The 12,288-nt window shown below is 32.8% G+C and overlaps 1 protein-coding gene across 3 annotated transcripts in view; it reads right to left on the reverse strand.

Moving 5' to 3' along the window:
- Positions 1–12,288, reverse strand: part of TSC22D2 (TSC22 domain family member 2) — a 54,338-nt gene that overhangs the window by 20,075 nt on the left and 21,975 nt on the right. Inside the window, exon 2 of one of the 3 annotated variants that reach the window (XM_032408461.1) lies at positions 887–7,952. The exons of the other annotated variants lie outside the window; for them this stretch is intronic. Within the exon in view, the coding sequence (XP_032264352.1) occupies positions 7,910–7,952 (43 nt within the window). The 3' untranslated portion in view covers positions 887–7,909. Of the gene's footprint in view, positions 1–886; positions 7,953–12,288 lie in introns of those variants that run through there. 3 annotated transcript variants of the gene reach the window in all.

Raw genomic sequence — 12,288 nt, forward strand, 5'->3', positions numbered from 1 at the left:
ATGACACAATCCCCTTGAATACCAAATGCCAAATACCAGTGCAGAGCAGAGACAATTTTATTCATCTAAAGGTTATCTTTTCACTTATGCCCAATTCCTAAAGGTACAGAGATGTTATTCATAATAGCTTTATTTAAAAAAACATACGTAGTTGTATGGACAAAGTAAAATTGTATCAGGCTAGCCCTTAGGATTATCTGACCAAGACCCAGCTTCTGTTTCTAGGTGATTAACTAGTCTTTGTTACCTTATGTCTCCTCCAATCTGTCCCCAAAATCCAGGGGTAGTAAGGAAGTAAATATAAAGGAAGGTTACCAAGGAACTGTTTCAAAAGAGTATGATAAACCCAGGAGAATAAAAGTATCACAAGGTTTTTAAAGAGACAGTTGCTTCATTCTGGCTTAGACTAAAGGAACAGTCAAAATGAAGAGAATATCATATCAGGGAAAAATTCTGTTCTATTTTACTTTTAATAAGTCAGTACATGTTTTGCAATTGGGGTTCTTCAAAAATTTGGATTGGCTTGGGTTTGAGCAAAAAATTGCTCATCTTCAACAAATATAAAGTACTGTTATATTTTGGCATATAAAATATATGCCCAGATGAGTTAAAGTTGTCTAGGCTATCAAGTTTACTACCACTTGCTTAAATCTCTTTTGCTCTCTACTTCATTCTGGGGCAAGACATCTTACCTCTTAGCAGTTGCTTAAGCAAAAGACTAAATTCTCAAAGAATAATAAAGTGGTTCCCCAGGCTTCAGGGGCGCCTGGGTGACTTAGTCGGTTAAGTGTCTGACTCTTGACTTTGGCTCAGGGCATGATCTCAGGGTCCTGAGATTGAGCCTGGAGCCCATGCTGGGCGTGGAACCTGCTTTTCTCTCTCTCCCTCCTCCCCTTCCCTCTAGCTCAAGCTATCTGGAAAATAAATAAATAAATACATAAAAAGAGCACAGGCTTCAGAATTAGACAAGCTTGTTTTAAATCCCAACTCCACTACTTACTAGTGGGATGATCATAGCAAGCTAACATACTAAAACCAGTTTCCTTGTCTGTAAAATGGGACCACAGTTGTACCTACCCTAAAGGATTGCTGTGACGATTATGAGATTTTTTACAATTGTAAACACTAAAAATAATAATTAATTCCTTTTATTGTTTGGATCAATTTGGACTGACACTGTGTAAGGCTTGCTATCCCAGTGTATCTTAGATTGCAAATGAAGCAGTGAGGTACAAATAAAAATCAATCATGATTAGTATTAAGAAACAGTCTTTGTATTTACATCTTACTCAAAGAATGAAATAATCCTAGTTATGCCTTACATTTACTTGATTCCTTTGTACTCAATTAGTCAAATGTTAAGGCAGTCACAAAATATATGCTAATAAAATTTGTTTGACTTGAGATTTAAACTTACATCAGTATTTATTAAGCACAGTATTCCTGTGGATTGAACATTAATGACTGTTCAGAATAAAAAGTCTTAATGTACTGAGGGAAATTTTTCCAAAGGCCACTGATATGTTACTGAATTTATTTCAACATAAAAATTTCAAAAAAAGTGTTTAACATCTCCCATGCCTTCCTTTAGTGTTATATGAAATTTCAACAATTAAATATTACTAAAAACAAATCAAAAGAGTGGGACAAGTACTGCTTTGCTTCTACACTACGTATTATTCTAGTTGAGAATCACTGCTTTAGAATTACTTAACTCAAAAGGAGATTCTGGTATAGATAATGCAAAAAATTATAAAGTAGCACTACTATAAAATCTAAAGGGTTATAAAAGATTTTTTCACTCAAGCAGAACTATACTCAAATAGGTCTATTTTCAGTTGTAAAGTTTTTAACAGCTAACAACTTTTTCTCATTTCATTGTAGATCCAAGTCCTTGAATTCTTCTAGGTAATAACAATACTGTAAGATAGATATGGTAAATGACAGAACTTTACAATCATTTGTAGAGCTCAATTTGTATAAAATTATCTATGATGAATTCCAGACTTACAACATGACCTGAAATTTGTTAATCACCTTAGATTCTGGAGCTAAGACTGTCATCTGAAATGGAATGCTTCACCTACACTCTTTGCTCTCTTCCTTTCTTGATTCTTCCATAAATAATTGTTTTTGTTGTGTCTATTTAATGTTCTTCACCCTTGAGTTGAACCGCAAAGGGAGGAACTGTGTCCATCCAGAGGGTCTACTAATTATAACACTTTGCACAGAATTGATATTAAACATTTAATTGAAGATAGAATAAAATATTATTTAATATGTTATCTAATTATATTTTGTAAATTAGCATAAGCTTATGTTATGTTATGTGGGGCTAATCATGCCAGGAGAAAGAAATTAAGAAATTAACCAGCTATTTAAATATTAGAAACTAATGAAAAGAGTATCCTTTGAACATAGTAAAAATGGGCAGGACTCCTGAGAAATTTTTTTCTCCTTGACAAAGATAGCTTAAACAAAAAGCCAATAAATCTTTTCTTGTGATACTCTTGCATCTGGTTTCTACTCACTGAAGAAGAAGAGAGTGTAGTAGTTTCTATATAACTGGCAACTGAAGTAAGTAAGTAGAAAAACGAAGTTTGAGGAACAGAATAGCTAGAGTTCCATGGACTTTCAGGTTACTTCTGACAAAATTATGCCAGTGAAACTTAGTTTCATATACAGATCATGGGAATGATGAAACTCACAGAAGACCTTGTAGAAAATGAAATGGACTTTAAAAACTCTTTTGGATAGAAACCTTGACAAAGATCTTTTTACATTAGAATCTTGGATTTAGGGAAAATAATTTTGTGAACCTAGTATAGAAAGGCTTAATTGTATAATCATACATCATAAATACCTATCTGTGGGTTCTCTCAATTGCCCGGTATCATTCTCTGTAGACAATTAGAATCGAATCTAAAGAGAAGAAGTGAAAAAAACCAAAAGCTATCCTGAAGGTGGAAAGAAGAGGCCAAAGCCTTAGTAGTTTAGTCAGGTACACTTCTATCGCCATGCCTTTAAGCATGTCTCATAGACAAGTGAAGTTCTAAGTGAACTAGATCTAGGAATCTGAAGAAATTCAGATGTATAGTACTTTACTCTTTTTACACATTGCTGGATCAGAGCAGTATACAGGAGTCCTGTGAAATCCTTGCATCATCACTAGAATCAATAATTATGAAGTGGAAAAACATCCTTGTGATCTCTAAGATACTAAGCAATATCTCCTTATCCATTTTTGAAAAAGAACTTTAGAACTACATTTATATTAACACCAATGACTTTTGGCCACAAACTGGAACCCATATTCTTGATTATGGCAGCTATGAAAACACTGAACTAGAGAATGTTCTTAGTTCAATGTTGACAGAATATGCAATGCAGCTTATATTTTTACATGAACCTAATCTCTTTACTAAATGCTTTCAGTGATGGTAATCATCTGATTTTCTGCTCCACATTTTAGATTCTCTGTGTACATCAAGAATTTATAAAAGGTTTAACATGAAATGTAAAAAGAAAGAAGACCAGGATGCTAAGATAAACATCACTGGACGTATTCAAAGGCTAGACAACTGAGAAGGTATGTCATCGATGTAGACAAAATGAGACAAATGGTTGGAATAACGACCACTAAATTCCCTTCCAACTCAGATGTATAATTCTAGACTCAGAAGATAAACTCACAGGTGGTATCAAAGAAAAAGGCTTTGGCTCTGGAGTCATATCCGGGTTTGAATCCCAATTCTATCACTTTTATAATATAACTTCACACTAGTTACTTATCCTCTCCAAAGAATAATAATAGGACCAGACAAGAGTATTCAGTGAGATAATGCATTAGTGTCTGGCACATATTAAACATTTAATATATAAACTATATAATCTGTATTAGGAAGGTATAGTGGTCAAAATCTAAATATCATGAAATACACAGGGAACATTAACTTAGGAGTGACATGATGTGGTTTCTACATTTGATTCTTGCCTCTAACTGTGTATGTTAATTTCCAACATTCTTTCCAATTACTAAATCTTATGATGCCACATTCTAGGGGGATTTTAATGTATTTAAACATTTATCAGATGCTGATTATGTGGACACATCACTGAATAAACCATACACTAGAATTTATGAATATACAGTTGAGTATAGGAAATAGACAAGTTAGAGGTGTGATAAATGCTAAGACAAGGAAAGATTTTAGAGGGTGTTTTGGGGAAATATAATCAAGATCAAGGGTCAGGAAAGAATGTTTAGTAAAGGAAGAGCCACAGGTGGGTGGAGAATCTAAAAGGACAGAAGTCTACACACAAATGTTCTAAGTAAAAGGAACAGCACCTACAGTTAGCCACGTTAGACAACTCAAATAATGAAGACCAGTTAGAAGGTTTTTGCATTTCCATGTAAGAAAGGACTGTGCCCTGAATGGGGATGAAAGAGATGGATAGGCTTAAGAAAAAAACTCATGGAAGTAGACATGGCAGTACCTTGCAATTAACCTGCTATGAGAGATCACAGAAGTTTGAGTGTTAAGGAGAGATGACTAGGTAACAAGTTTGGGCACCTAGAGCATACAGATGGCTTCCTACAGCATACAGACGACACTCAGAACCATCTACATATTCTTAGCATGACGAAGAATGTGAGAAGAGGGTCTCAACAGCATCCTGAGGACACCAGTAATACTTAAAAGAACAAACAGAAAGGAAAGGCCTGCCAGGGGACTGAGAAGAAATGAGAGGTAGAAGGAAAAACTGGAAGGGATGGTATCCTAGATATCAAAATTATCAGTCCAAAATTTAAAACCTATGACATGTCAGTATCAGCTTTGTACAAATCAGAAAAATATTTGGAACACTAGAAACTATTTAAAAGCTACTTAACTGTGATTGTAATTGTTAATATCCATGCATATGTACTCAAAATCTGGAAGGGAACATACAAACACTGAGATCGTCACTGGGTTAAAAACTTGGTTTAGGTGTAATTGTTTATTCTATTTCCCAAACATACCAAAGGTTTAATTTTGAAAAGGCAAATGTGTTACTATTAAAGAAGCTGGGGTACAAATGTCTTATCTAAAAAAAGATTTTTAAGACAGTATTTTCATGTTCTGATGACCTATCAAGTTGTTGTACACTTTAAACCATGGTCTTAAAGAAGTTTATGCTTGATAGGCAGACTATTTCAACTAAACTGAAGAGTAAACAAATTCTTACAGTTTTACTTGTTTTTGTTTTAAGCAGTACTATTATTGTGGATTTAACTTTAAGTCCTATTGAGACACAGGAACTTTATTATAAACACATAAAAATAAGAAAAGGTTCTACACAAAGTAGGTACTCAATTAAAAAAATCCATATATCTAAAATATAAATTCTGTGGCATACATGCTTTAAAAGTAAACATAGAAAAGGTATCTTTATAGAATTATTCACAATTAAGGGCAAATGAATCCTGTCTTACCCCTGTTCCAGCCCCAGAGCCAGTAATGGTGAACCCACAATTAAGGGCAAATGGGAAACTGACACAGCACTTAGTAGGAGGTTTTACATGTGATTCATTCCCCTACCCCAAGAAACATCGGCAGCTCAAAGCAGATTTTTAAACTGCTTCCCCCGAATGTCTGCTATTTATAAATCCTAAATATTAAAGGGTGAGTTCCTTAACGGTTACACTTGGCACAACAGTATTCTAGTAAGTACTGTAACTTTTCTAACACATATATATTTGCTTATAATCACAAACATTAAATTTGAATAGAAGGTATTTCCTAATGCAATAAATACTTAATTTTAAATTATAAGCAACTTACCAAATTTATTTTTTTGACAGATGCTTTAAAAGATGGTTTTATAATAAAGGATGGCCCATTGCTACTTAAGTTCAAAGGAAATCACATCTTCACTCAATATAAAATTCTCCCTTATCCTTTAAGTTCCCCAGGGGTACTCTAGGCATCCCAGCATACAACTGAGAGCCAAGGTTCCAGTTAGAAAGCTAGATCTGAATCCTAGCTCCACCACTAAATGGCTATGTGACCTGAGCAAGTTATCTAATCTCTCTAAGCTTTCAATTTCCTTCTCTGTAAACTGAAGGTACTGATAATATCTATATAATACAGCCGTTGTGAAAATTATAAATAACATGCCCCAAATACATAGCATAGTGCGTGGCACACTAGGTAGCCACTGGGTAGCAAAAATAAAACTACACTGTGGAGAAATCCAATCAACATTTGAGCACAGAGATTGACAGTATGAAATTCCTAAGCTAAAAGTGGGTAAGCTCTGATTTGTTCCATCAGTCTAACGATCAATTATAATAAATTAGCTTTGGATAAAATTCAGTAAGAGTTACATAATCAGTGTACTCATTAAAAATTTCTTTCCTACGTCATGTAGTTGGGTATATAACAAGGCTTGTCTCTTAGATACATTCATTAGCAATGTTATTTAACTCCTTTTGAAAATCTGACAAATGCTCTGAACCTTTCACCAAAAACTGAACATACATTAAGTTCCATCCAGTATTTCACAGGGTTCATGATCCCCTGAGGTCCACCCATCCACTGACTACTAAAGATGGATATCTTACACTAAAGAAATTAGAAATTATTTTCCTAATTACCCAAGTTATGTGGAATTATTGTGGTAAATGAAAAAATTAAAAGGTTATAGGATCCAAGACAACTGTTACTAGTTTGTTGTATTTCCTTCCAAACTACTAATGATTGCAATTACTGTTTTACAAAACTTAAGTTTATAGAATATGATCAAAGTCATGGAATACCATATGAGAAACAATTTAGAGGATCACTCAGAAGACAGGATGTATGTGTGTAAGGGAGAGACTGACTACCCCAGAGGGTTCAGGATAAAGTTAGAAATAGATATGGTAGCCTATTTGATAATTTCAAATAATTTTTGATCCACTTACAGGATAGGTACACTGTACTTTAGTGAAAATATTAATTCTACAACTGTATGACCTTGGACATATAACTTAACCCAAGTTCCTTTTTCTTCATCTGCAAAATATGATGATTTTCAGATTGAAGATTAAGATCTCATCCCAGGCTAAACTGTATTATTCTAAGAGTTCCCTACAAAATACAGCTGTGTAAAACAAAGCGAAATAAGAAGCTATATAAAACAAGTTTTAAAATTTTTGTTTTCCACGCAGAATACAATGCTAAAAGGAAATCTTTTATTTTCAGGGCATACAAAAAAAGTATACTATTGACTTCTAGTATATGATTTTCATTTGATACTGGTTCTCAAGGTAAGAATTGAGAAAATTTTCCTGGCTTTATTTTTACAGACATCTAGAAGAAAAATAAAATCCCAAAAGCGAATAAGGTAATTTAAACTATATTTTATGAAGAAAATGGATGTAAAGTTTTTTTTTTTTTTTTAATAAAAATTTAATATATTAGTTCTCAAATATCGCCTGTGATAATAACTAGAAAGTATTTGGGGCTCTTAACTACACTGTAAGCATCTATATCAGATGCCATAGCAATATTTAAATAATGTTTACATAATACAGGATGTCACTTTATTTTTTAAACTGATTATTAAACACCACTGCAAAGATACGGCCTTCAGCCTCATGAAATTTTGAAAGGATTACATACTCCCAAGTATTTAAAATTCCAAGTTTGAACTTATATTTAATACTATACTCTTAGTTATACAATGTGCTCATTCTGTTCATAAATATTCATCTCAATACAATAACATCAGGTATAATACATAAAATCTAATCCATTAAGTCTTACCAATTTATGACCTGATGAGACACTCTTGTGGACAACATTCAGTCCTTAGAAGCTAGAATAACCCTCCAACCATGTGAGGGCATCACAACTTTTAAACTTTCGGCTTTCGATCATTATTATGTCACATTCCTCCTCCGATGCTGAATTCTAAAAAAAATTCTAGCAAAGAGTTTAAGTAAATAAGTGTTTTAATCAAATAGCCTTTAAAAATCTTTTATAGCAAAGTTTTATGTTTTACCATGATTACACAACTGATATTTTGTACTTAAGTATTTTTTTAATGTAAAATAATTTCATATTTAATCTGGATACTTCAAACTGTAAATTTCAACATGGACTTCCAGGCCATCAGGAATACTTGTTAGTAGAGAGTCAAGGAGAAATGGAACCAATTAAAGGTTTAAGATCATGATCCAGAAATTATGATTTAACACCGTAACTTGCTACAGACAGTTTTGTAGTCCTATAGAATGGCACTTGAGTCTATTATCTGGTTCACATCCATATGAATTTCTAGACTTCTAACACAGGTGGATGGATCAGTAATAATCCATACCGATCATTTAAATGCTCAAGACAGCATTCAATTTTTATGCCTAAATCCTAGTCTGTCTCTACCATCCCCCAATTTTAAATTAGACAACATGATGGAAAAAATAAAATTTTATTATGCATTTTATATAACAGACATAACAATGTATCCTGTTCAGAAGTGGTCCTACAGCTCATCTGTGTACGGGCAAAGAACAAAATTAGGGGTAGGAATATATTAAAGAATAATCTTACATTTATTAAATTTTTACAACAAAGCTTTCAATTGGGCATCTATTTTAATTGTTGAAGGGTAATATTAGTAACATTTTCTGTGCAGTATGAATACTCATTTCTATTTTTAATTGTCAGTAATCCACAGAAAAGGCAACCCACATATTTATGTGCATATTTTTGCCTAAATTAACCCCCAAAATAAAACGGCATAATGGGGCAAGGGAAGGGGGTGGGGGAAAGAAGCCATCACTGAGGAAGATCAATATATGCAAAGCTATAGAAAACTCAAAAACAGCATTGTAAGGAAACTCTGCAGCCATCTCCAGAAATATCTGACCCAAATATAGGGGTTGGAGTTCTGCTGTTACAGATTTTATATTTTAATGGAATTTTTCTATTACACATGGTCTTTAAAAGTCTCCCACACAATCTGAAGATCAGGATTTTTTCCAATTTACAAATATAATCTTTCCAAATGTAATCTCACAACACATTTGACTTCAATAAAATCATACAACTTTACTATCTTTTGTCAAAGCACCGCCTTATAATGTAATCACCTGGTGAAGGCAAAAACCCATTTTGAAGAGGATAAATAGTAGTTTTAAAGTTGTGGTCATTTCATCAACATATTACCAAAACATTTTTAGCAAGTTCTTATGTAACTCTTGTCTCCTATCAACCAAAATACTACCATAATTTAAAAAAAATTATTTGGATTATTTACTCTTTCATGGGACAAGTCCCGTGAGAAGATACAATACCCAGCCAAAAGTAGCAAAGTATATACTTCCTGAAATACATGTATCTGAAATGCTGGTAATTTGGCTTGTCTGTGAAGGCTTTGATGGACTGGCCATTTGAAGGGCAGACTACCTGACCCTCCATTAAAGGGCCTGTCAACAATAAGCAATGTTATGACAAATGCCTGGAAAGCCTCTGGAATACAGAATTAAAACCAGTCATATAAAGCAAATTTAGTTATTTTTCTATGAAGTTTATAGAGAAAAATTTTAAAGGTTGTGTGCATTATACAACTACATGGTAAATTAAGGAGTTAAGAGCTGTATTACATTTAAAAATACAAAACTTCCATTATCAGATTTTTCTCCACCATGCATTTTCAAAATTAGTTGCTACCAAGTACAGGGGTTACCTTTGAAGGGTTTCAATGACTAAATTCCAACATGTAGGAAATCCTTATTAAAAATTTGAAATAAAATTGGGTAACTGAAGTGTTTGTAGATGAACACAGTTAGGATTCATTAAATATTCTTAAAAATTTAATTTAAAATTAGAATTATCCTCAAAATGAGTATTTAGAAACTTATTCTAATAGCAATCATGAATCTCCAATCTCTGGCAAGACTGCTATCAAAAACAAATCCTGAACATTTCCCATATTTATCATTTCATTCTTTTTTAATTTGTGAGGAAGAAAAATCCCACTTAACTGAGAGTGAGCTACTAAGCCGTATGGTATAGTCTAGCAAAAACTAGCCTTAAGTTTACCATTATTTAGCTAATTTTATGGCAAATTTATACTGATAGAACAAAGAGAGCACAGGGGCAAGAAGGTGGATGATCTGCAATTTCCAAGTCATCTGAAAACTGATATGGGAAATCAAACAAACCTACAAGAGTTCCTAAAGGAACTTGCTATTTGAATAAATGTGCTTAGCTTTGTTTGATAAAAAATTTCACTTTCAAGTGTAAACCACCTTCTTCAAAAAGTTCACTACACTATTTTGAGAAATCCTAGACAATGATAAATCAACACTTGCTTCCCTAAACATCAGAAATGCTTATTTTTTAAATGGAGAAAAAGGGGAAATGGGGCCACCCTGTATGCTCCCAATAAATTATGTATAGTCTTTCCATAGATTACGTATTGGGGAAATGAGGCTAGGAATATATCAAAGATAAGCTTATGAAAAAAAATTAGTCCAAACATATCTAATAGAGTAAGAACACTGCAAAGACAGTGTGTTCTAAGAAATTCATATATAAAAAGACATACACAATTATAGGAAACCTCATGTATCTGTGGATGAGCCAAGATATAATTTAAGATGATTAGCTATGTTAAAAACTAAGTATGAGAAATATAAGAAAAGGTGTTTAGCATGCTATGCATCATATCAAATGTAACTATTAGTGGAAGAAATCCAAAATATATGGCTTAAAATATTTCATTCATACAGCTTTGGAGATTACCCCTAACAAGGTAGGTTATTGGTGTTTTAATAGGTCATGTTCGTTCACAAATGACTTATAATACTCATTCTTTCAAAAGGAGTAGAAACAGCATATAGAGGATTAAGAAGATTAAAAGAAATAGAAATGGGGGTTGGGACAGAAGATAAAAATGGAAAAAACAGAGTAGGTGGAAGCCAGTTATATATTATTCAACTACATATGTGATAAGGAATGACAGGCTTTGTTAATAGAAAGCTGGATATCTGACTGTGAGCTTTTACTAATAACAGCTAACTAACATTAGGAAATATTACCTACTCTTAAAATTTAAGATAGCATCACGTATTATGCTTTTAAGAGCTATTATCACCTTTCTTGAAACAAAGTATGTATGACCATTCCAGACATACATTTAGCAACATTTTCTGAACTAAGTTAGCAATATCTAAAATAGAAACAGATGCTGCAAATAAACTTTCTGAGGATCAATAGTTAACAGTCACCGTGAACAGGAGGAGTGGGGATTAGTCACACAATACAACTCTTTTCTCTCCTTATTACCCTTCAAACAGTGTGTACACCTAGGGAAAGAATAGCTTCTTTATCTTGACATGATTTTTGGCTTCCAAGACACAAGTTACATATACCACTATTTCTGGGCCAAATACCACAATTAAAAACTGGAAAAAAAAAAATACAATGAGCACCTTCTGAACCTTTTAGTATTTACAGCCAACATCTTTAAACTTTGAAAACAACCAGGAAACAAAATGGAACAAAAATGCTATTTCTTAAAGATACATATCAATGAATATATATTCTAAATTACTACCACCTGTTTAAATTTATTTCTGTCATATATGAAAAATGTTTTAGAAGTAGTCAACTGAAACCTAAACACAGAAGCTAATTTTGGGTAAGCTAATGCATTTGAATACTTTATATCATGATCACAAAAATCTAATATATATCTTGATTTGGTGATTTAGAATATTAGTACAAGTGCGCACATGTACACACAAATAGAGATGCCAAATAGAATATAGTCAGTCATTTCTCTCATCTATGTACCAACCCAAATTAATTAAACAAAAATATAAAATAATTCCACTTAATATTTTTCTTCCCATAAGATTGCCAAACTATCTGCAGGTTTAAATACACTGAAAGAAGTGTGAGTTTAAATTTTGTAATTGTTGAAGACTGGAAGGAAAATAAAACAAAACAGATGTTATGTTTGTTCTGGTTCAACAACTTCAGGCTATATATTTAAATATCCTTCTCATCTGAACAAGTTCAGTAAGAGTTTTCTTTTTAAAAAGCTTTTCTACAGAGTTCTAGATTCTGCAGAAAAAAATAAATTGGATTTAGCAAATTAGTTTACACACTAATTCACACATACAAGTCTCTGTTCTAGTCAAAGGTCTGGTTTACTTAAAACTATTCTCGTGAAAAGTAAAAATAAATTAACAACAACAACAAGACCTTACCAATTATTTTCACCTATTTCAACTGTTCCTTTCAAATT

This window comes from Phoca vitulina, unplaced genomic scaffold (assembly GCF_004348235.1).
Source record: "Phoca vitulina isolate PV1807 unplaced genomic scaffold, GSC_HSeal_1.0 scaffold10, whole genome shotgun sequence".
In the NCBI taxonomy this organism is placed as follows: Eukaryota; Metazoa; Chordata; class Mammalia; order Carnivora; family Phocidae; genus Phoca; species Phoca vitulina.